This window comes from Strix aluco, chromosome 18 (assembly GCF_031877795.1).
Source record: "Strix aluco isolate bStrAlu1 chromosome 18, bStrAlu1.hap1, whole genome shotgun sequence".
NCBI lineage: Eukaryota > Metazoa > Chordata > Aves > Strigiformes > Strigidae > Strix > Strix aluco.
Genome location: NC_133948.1, coordinates 9,393,853 through 9,402,705, shown reverse-complemented (window position 1 = coordinate 9,402,705; position 8,853 = coordinate 9,393,853). Strand labels below are relative to the sequence as shown.

The 8,853-nt window shown below is 42.0% G+C and overlaps 1 protein-coding gene across 15 annotated transcripts in view; it reads right to left on the bottom strand.

The window, feature by feature from the left end:
• Window positions 1-2,448: 2,448 nt before the first annotated feature.
• Window positions 2,449-8,853, bottom strand: part of ARVCF (ARVCF delta catenin family member) — a 291,235-nt gene continuing 284,830 nt past the window's right edge. For all 15 annotated transcript variants that reach the window (XM_074844402.1, XM_074844399.1, XM_074844400.1 and 12 more), the window contains one exon: window positions 2,449-7,744. Coding sequence is in view for 1 of the 15 variants with exons in the window: in XM_074844408.1 (XP_074700509.1) it covers window positions 7,739-7,744 (6 nt within the window). In the remaining 14 variants the exon portion in view is untranslated. The remainder of the gene's footprint in view (window positions 7,745-8,853) is intronic.

Below are 8,853 nucleotides of genomic sequence, written 5' to 3'. Positions count from 1 at the left end.
ACTTTGAATTCTGGGAGAAGCAAAAGGTAGACAATGGATCTTCTAAATCAAATATATTCTAAAAACCTACTGAGTGTTACTGCATCATCAGCCTATTGCAATTAGAAGATGCAAGCTCTACTTGCACAAAACAGGTATGGACCTGTGCATCTGGAAGCCTGCATTTGAAGACTGCCCACTGAGAGTGCACCACTGGTAGAAAGCTCCCAATAGAAAGAACTGCCCTAAAACAACACACAGCTTTCAGCAAATTCTCACATCTCGTGTCACAAAGGGTTGATCCCACCAAATACTGGTAATTGAGATCTATTCTCCAAAGGACAGCTACTCTCTAGGTTGTCTTTGTGATTCAAGCAACACATGAATGTGAGGTCTGGTTTCTGCCAGAGCCTCTCTGTTACCTCAAAGGGACATGACATCGTCTTACTGATTCTTTAAATCAGTGTACAAGAGAGGAGGATTTATGAGGAAGTGAAACCCAGTACTAGTCCTTTTGGCTTCCTAATTTAATACCAAATTGAGCCTAACAGCATTGATATAGCAATCCTTACAGCAGAAATTACTCATCAGAGCAAACAGCAGTCATCGTATGTTTGTACAGGAGCTAGTGCTTCCTCCCACTGGTATGAGGAAGTGAAAAGCACCCAACTGAAGAATTTTGAGCAATGAGTCAAACATTAGACACAGTGAAGAGAACATACAGAAACCCCTACAAGAGCAGCAAAAGAGAGGCCACTGAGATCCCAACTCTCCCACCAAATGTGACACCTCCAGGGCAGGGATGCGTGCTTATTTGGTTGAGTTGTCAATCCATTAGGAATCAGTTATAAGATATCTTATGACTAACAGCTAGATGTTTGCTGTGCATGCACGTTAAATATAGTAAAAGAGTTTTAGTCTTTGCCTCTGTCTCTACAGCTGTTAATAGTCCCATTATAAAACAACTTCCCATTGTAAAAAATCCCCTCTGTCAGCTCGTACCAGAATGAGATTCTGCCACTGCTGTGCTTCAGTTGCACAGAGACCTTCACAGTAAGACACTGGGGAAGAGACCCGTGGGGACAGAATATTTCCCCAAGACACTGCTGAAACCCAAAACAGATGAGGGCTGTGATATTTCTTGCCCATTGTTACCAGGTTAACCTTTCACCTGCAGGACTCGCTGCTTCCATTTGCCCAACCTGTGATAAGCTGGAAATGAAATCACTTTGACAGCTATAAAAGGTCACTTGTAGAAACAACGTATTTGTTTTAGTTCAGTACCTTACCTACAGCATCTGCTATTCATTGCCATATTAGTGCACCCACAAAGAAAAAAATCAGATTCCTGATTACAGTGGAACACTGACGATACCTAGGAGCAAGATGCTAAGCCCAGGAGCCCACATCTTACCACGGCACTTGTGAAAGCAAATCCTCCGGCTGCAAGAACAGAATCTGGAGATGATTTTACAAAACTCCTGGGAATGCATTCAGGACATCTGAAATGAGGGAAGGCAGGCTGAAGATGACCTTCCAAGTGCTGTCTGCAAGAATTTGCAAGTAAAGGGAACCTTATAGTGCTGTGAATGGTACAATCAGGAATTAACATATGGCAAAATCTGTTACTGGCAATGATTCATCAGCCTTTCACTCGCAGAAAACCTGACCTCCCCTCTATCTGTAAGACCTTGCAGAACACTTATGTCAAGATTTACTGGGTTTTGTCATGCTTGATGAGGACATGGTGGTAAGTATGATGTGTTTAGGTGCATCAGTCTCCCTACTGATCTTATCAACACAGATGACAGTGCCAGGGAGAAGCAGTCCTCAGAGAATTAAGATCTGTCGGTAACTGGCTGTTACTCGAAATACATGGTTGACTTTTCAGTATCAGGATTTTTCCCCCACACAGCAACAAATGTAAATTATTTGGCACATCCCCAAACTAACAATTTCTCGTGTCAACCAAATCTCATACATCACTACAATAAACTCAGAAGATTTTCTGTTATTCTAACACACATATTTATGAGAATACTTGCACACATTTCAGAAATGTGAACTCTTTGTAAAGTTACATGGATTTTATGACTAAATTGGGAAAGGTTAATAACTTCCCAAAGGGAAAAGCCATCAGCAAGTCAGGCTTGTGGTCCCAAATGTGCAGGCCTTAACAGTGATGCAGATGTCTTTCCCACAGAAATACGCTTGTATATTAAAAAGGAAAAAATCCCATGATCTACAGTCCAGGGTCCTTACAGGACACATGGCAATGAATCAAAAATTTTCAGCTATAGTAGTTTAAAGGATATTCCAATTGCCCTCCTTACCACTGACCTTTTACTAACACTGAGTGCTGACCTGAGCTGGGGTTGAATAATCCCTTGCCACAGAAAATGGCTGTTGCAAAGCCAAAGAATATTTGAGAGACCTGACATAACAAAAAGATAACCAATGGCACATGTATTCTTTCCAGGCATGGTTTATTGAAAACACACCAAATTGTTATCCTACATACCTGGTTTCTAACAAGCATTCTACTTGTCTGCATTATGGAAAGATCCTATAATAATAATACATTCTGTCACGGTAACATTTGTTCTATGAAAAGCATAATCCACCATTTTTTTCCTCTCCATACTTGTAAAATCAAACCATTCTAAGTGTTTCAGTTTATAGTACAGTGTAAATACAATGCAAAATCCCACCAGTCTAAACTACAGAGAGAATGTTGAGCAGTATTACAGAAAACACATTGTTGATTTTTTTTTTTTATTCTCCTACCATGAAAATTTTAAGGCACATGATAGTTACAAACACATTAGCTACTAATTACCAGTAAGCTTCTTAGTCTAGTTATTTTGTTTTTCTGAACAGTAAGAACCAGATTGGCAGGCCTTGTATCATCTGCGCCACCTTCCTTCTCACCTTGGACTTCACATCCTACCCTGATGTAAAACTTAAGACAGGAAAAAAAAGGTTCATAATACCTTCCCCTTAAATGCACTAGATTAGTTACTGTACCAATAAATCAGAGAATTTCTCTGTCAAAGATAAGGGAACACCAGATTTTAGGGGCATAAAAACAAATTTTGCAAGAAACTATGCCTATATAAACACCTTCAAAAACTGTGAGAGCACGACTCCACCCCAACAGCACAAAAATGCTGGCTGAAGTTATTGGCACTCTAGTTTTCACTGAGTGGGCAGTTGGACAGCAGAAGAGGCTACGACCACTCTAACGTGCCCATTCGGCTTCTGAAGCTTTGCTTAGTCAAAGGGTTTAATGTGTACGCCTCTCACAGGTAGCTGAGCCTATATGCTCAACTTTAAGGCAAGTAACAGAAGGTAACTCACCACCTTCAATCTCATGGAACTACTCTAGGAGCAAAAACTGCTTTGCCTAGCATAAGCCTCGCATGCTAGAAAGCGTTACTGAAAACAACTCCTCAGAGTTGGCAAGAACTTACTCACCTGCTGTAACAAACATGCCACCCCCCCCCTTTCTTGATGTGTCACAGAGCAAGTCAGTTCCTAGTCCCCAAGTCAGGCCCTTTTGTGATGTCTTGGCAACGGAGACGAGATTTGCTTTCCTGATACGGACGCATTCAGAATTGGCATTTCTGAGTGCACAAGAACAGAACTAGGATAGGCAGGTGTCTTGCCCCAAAGACAGTGAAGATCAGGACCTATGGCTGCCCAAGCTATTCTCTGGGGAACCTTTCAAGCTGGCAACACATCTTGAGTTGTCAAGTTACACTTATGGCTAAATTGCTATTCAACTCCAAGACAGAAACAAAATGTCCTAAAGCCTTGCCTTTCCACTCTCCTCCTGGATTCTGCAGACAGACTGACCAACCTGGGAGCTGTAAGCACAAGTACAATTGCTCACACTCAACCACCAAGCTTGATGCTTCTCCAGGGGAGTCTTAACACACAAAACCTCCACAGCTTAGTGAAGACATTTGGGAGATGTGCAAGTACCTCCCTGGGAAGAAAGTTCTGCAGTAATTACATGCCATCAGAAGTCTCCCTCTCCCCTATGTTATCTCAGCCCTCACTGGGCCATCGAATTTCCTCCTCCTCTGTAGCAGGAGTCTTGCAACACCATCGCTTCCTTTCACGACCATCCCTCCCACTAGAATTTCTGCAGGTAGAAATCTCTTCTACCCCAGCCCTTTGCAGGCAGATTCCCTCCACTTTTCACAGTGGAGCCAACAGGAAAAGAGGAGGTCACACACCTGAGCCCTAAAAAGCACTGCCTGCCTTTTAGCAGGAGACTCCAGACCCTACTGCAGCTTTAGTCACACACACTGCCGCTTTCCCTTCTTTACATACAGTCCCTGCTGCCAAAAATACAACAATTACAGGTTCATCCACCCACATCCCAGAACAGCTCAAACAGCCAGTCACACTTGCGCCAACAAGGGGAGAGGTAAGGGCAGGTGTGGGCATGCATCCCACCAGCGAGCTTGCAGCCGGAGATAAAAAGGATGTTAAACCACCAGACCTGGTTCAAAGTATCTTGCTTTGGGCTTCAGCTGGTGGGCTGGTAATACAAGGCAGTAAGTCCCATGTGCAAGTCACCCCCCAATCCATTTTCCTTCCTCAACATCCAAATGACAGTTTGTTGAGAAGAAAAAAACCACAGTAATGTAATGATGGGTTATTGCTACATACTTGGGAATTAGTTATTATTGTAAGGCATGGGAAGGGCAGGGTAAGATGTGTGATTCCCAGGGGAAGTCTTGGCCCATGGACTTGGTATTTGACTTCTTGATATACCATCCTTTGCCTTTCTGCAGCAATAAACCGAACTGTGAGCTCACAACTACGCTGGCTGCCACGAACACTTGCCCCCTGGAAAACAAGTTTCCTGCAACGACCCTGGGCAGCCAGTGCCATCTAACCTGACAGGGAGGTTTGCTTATCACAGGATGCAGCGTAAATACAGAAAGGATTTTTGGGGAAACATGGGATAGGGTCTGAATTTGCTTCTCAAATACTCCTCAGTGTTTTTAGCCCACTAATGACAGAGACTAAAGTAGATTCCAATCCAGATTTCAAGTGTCCCTGTAGCGCCCCACTGAGAGCCATGGGATATATGGGATAGGAGGTCATGGACATAATTGGCCCCTAGTCACTTCACTTCCCCCTTCCTGCAGTCTTCTCTGTTAACCTCTTGCTGGCTTTGAAATATCTGTACAATAACTAAATCACAAAGTCTTAGCAGAGACTCCTTTCAACAGTCAGGTCTTTATTTTAAGTGAACTTTTGCTCAGACTCCTTTGGTAAATATATGGTTTGAAGTAGATCAGGGACAGACTGACAGCACGGCCCTTCTCTTACACTGTTCTAATCAGCTACAAAGCAGGTTCCATTGCTAATTACTGAACGTTTTTAAAAAAATCCTTTCATATACAAAAAGAATACACCAAGTACATAACCAAAAGTGATATAAAACTCTTCTGTGTAGCTTGGTTAAAAGGGTCTCCGCATATTGGCAGAACAAGTATGAAAAGAGCACCATTGATATAATATACAGTCAGACTATGTATCTGGTTTCATTGCCACACTTTATGTCTACACATAGAGAGACACTGCCCCGACACAGATAATCACAGATGTGTATCTTTGCTTCCCTCGATCTGCTGAGCATCTTTGGCCCAATAGGACTCTCATGCAGGTGAAAAACCAAATCTTTGCTATCTTAATTTGCTCCAAGCAGCTTCACCTTCCCCAGGATCCAGAAGTGACCACTGCAACATACGTGGAAGATGAGGGTCAAAAAGGGAGGGTGCGAAGGAGCACATGTATCATCCAAATCACTGACAGCTTCTGGCATCAGTCTTTTTCCCTGAATCAACAAATGCTTCCCTCTCCTGCAAACTATTTAAATGGTTTTGTTAACCTATCCTCTGCACAACAATATATATATATAGATATATAGATTTTTTATTTATTTATATATATGTATTCATGTCAAATTTTTAATATACTCAAGAAGATACAAAGCTCTTGGTACTTGCCTTTTTTTTTTAAAGTTTTTTAGATTTTTTTTTTTTACAAAAATTTTAGATGTTTACTATTACAGTAATATTTTGGGGGAGGTGAGGTTGTTGGATATTTCCCCTTTTTAATTACAAAGGAAACGGCAGGCACTGAAAACAGCAAATGATGTTTGCTAGATTCAAAAATGTGCTTTCCAGTCACACCGTTTTTAGGAGCTTGTTTAAAACTAAATGTGGCAATCAAAGAACAGTGGCAACCAAATAAAATCAGCAAAAGTCCTCTGATGCTACTAGTGAGACATTTGCTTCCTACTTTCATCTGCTGCCCTCCCTTAACCAATGCCTGGAGAAAATCAGTGGTCTGAAGTCATTTAGTTCACGGCATTACCAGATACCATATATGCAGAGTACGATCTTGTGAGGTAAAATTTCCCCCTTACACAAAGCAGGCCTTGGTATCTTAGAGGAGAACCGTTGCACATGGGTGATTTTCACACCAAATGAAGTATGTAATCTCAAAAGAAAATGAAAGGAACACAGAAATCATGACGATGATTTAAAAAATGCCAAACCAGTTCCCTTTGTGGCATTTTTCATCAGGATCTATAGTCCAAAGCAAACATGGATCTAACAGTGATAAATTTACCATCAAATATAAGTGACAGACCCATCTAGAATTTATAGCATGTTCAAAATAAGACATCCTACGAAAAAGCTCCTATTTTCTTCCAATGTGTTAACAGCTATGGCAAAAGAAATTGTTAATCATCATCAATGCAACACCGGTACATTTAAAATGTAAAAGCTCCTTATTGCAATCTTTGCGAACAAGAAAACAAAAAAACAGCCAACTCGATTTCTCAGCATAGATTTCTGAACCAGGGACACTGAAACCTTCAATAAACTGCTTTTCAATATGTGGAAATAAAAACAGAGCCATTACAGAATTCAAAAGGCAGAAGTATTGTACACCAGATTATAATGATAATATAGCACTGTGATTGATATAGCTTACTCTAAAAGCAGATTATACAGCTTGCATCAATTTTGTCATCCACTCTCCAGTTCATTTGACCAGCGTTTAATAGTTTTTGTTCTGCATTTTCTCCCTTCATTGAAATCCAATAAACCCACTCAACATTCCTGCACTTTCTGTGGAAACAATAAAAAAAACCGGAACATTTTTCAAAAAGCCTTTAAAAATGTTAGATTCACAGTTCAAAAGAAATCCCCCAAAACAAAAAACAAAACAATGAGCCCCAAACCAGAAAAGTGCTATTATCTTCATGGCTACACCTATGGTGTTATTTCAAATATTCTGCAGTTTCTCTTTCTTTCACTTGTGAAGCTGTCGTCCTTGCTGCCGCATGACCTTCACTTCTCATACTTGGCACCATCCACACGTAAGAGTCACCTAAGAACACAGCCAGCTAGATGGAAGCTTGGATTCTCTCTTCTTGCTTTCTTTCTTTCTTCTTGCAGGAGTGGGAGGGAGGGGGAGGTGGTGGCTATTTCTGGTGGGAATGTAACTGAGTTAAAAAGCAAATTGTCTCGCTGTAAGGCATGGTGCTCCGGGGTTGGCAATGGCAGTCACGTGTGTTTTCTCCCCACATCCTCCTAGAATCTGCAGCCTGGTCAGTGATGCAGCGCCCTCCAAATCTGAATGGCAGTGGTGACTGATGAGATCCTCTGTGTCGATTCAATGTTTGTTTCTCCCCCTCAATTAAAAAAAATGTGGTTGGACTCTAGCCCTGCAAAATAAAGTCAAAACTGATTAATACCAGCAAGTAACATGACCTTGGTGATCTCCATCACCCAGTGGTAGGACTGTGACTGGAAATGCCAACCTATCTCCAACGTATGTGTTCCTTGAAGGGTACGACAGAGAAAATGAGCACAGACTTAATTTTCCAAGGTCTGTACCCCACCTGTAAGCCTTCACTGCTCAGGGGAAGAGCACAGGAGTGAAGCATACAGGCACTACACACAGACATTTATTCTGCCCTTTGGCTGAGCCCACAAGGCTGACCACGCCGTGCTGACCAGCTGTGAGAAGCCAGCGGTGCCAGAGTCTGCTCCGTCACTGCACAGGAGTACCTGAGACTGCTCGGGGCAGGTGCTTCCAACCCAGCAACAGAAACAGTCTGGAAACACTTAGCACTAATACTAGACTCTTAAAAGAAGAAGGAGAAAAAAAAAAAATCCAATATCACCACCCAAAAACATACAGGAGTTTTCTCTCCCACTAATGGAAGTGATTTTCATGTAGAATTATGGAGGTGGATGATGCTCCATGTTTTGGAATTTGGGCCTTTAAAGGCCTGTTGTCCACTCTGATGGAAAAGTTGCCCAGTGCCTTCACAACAGTCACTAAGATTTTTCCTTTAGTCATAGCCAGGGGCACAAAACCTGCTGTTCCAAACGCAGTATCACATCTGATGGAGTGCCAGAAGGTATAACCGGGGTAGAGGGCTGTCTAGCAACACAGCAGGAGACAGATTAACAGTGGCAGGAGTGAAGAAAGGCCAGTGACATTACTGAGGAACTTGGCACGTGGCAAAGGCAGAGAACTAGAAAGCGACAAAAAGGCACCTTTCTTTAGCAACAGGAAAAAAAAAAAGGAATTGAGAAGTGGAAGTTGTGGGTCAACATTTATTGTGTAACCAAAATCATCTCTCCTTGCAAAGTAACTTGTGTACAGCCAGCAGCTTTCCTGCAGGTGGGCAGGGCTGTGTAATTCATGGGAACCTCAGGGGACATCCATAAATAGTCAAGGATATGCTTTTCCTTAAGTCTCAGGCTAATCCTTATAATGAGCACAGAGGGGGAAAAAAATGGGTGGAAGCAGGAACACACTATT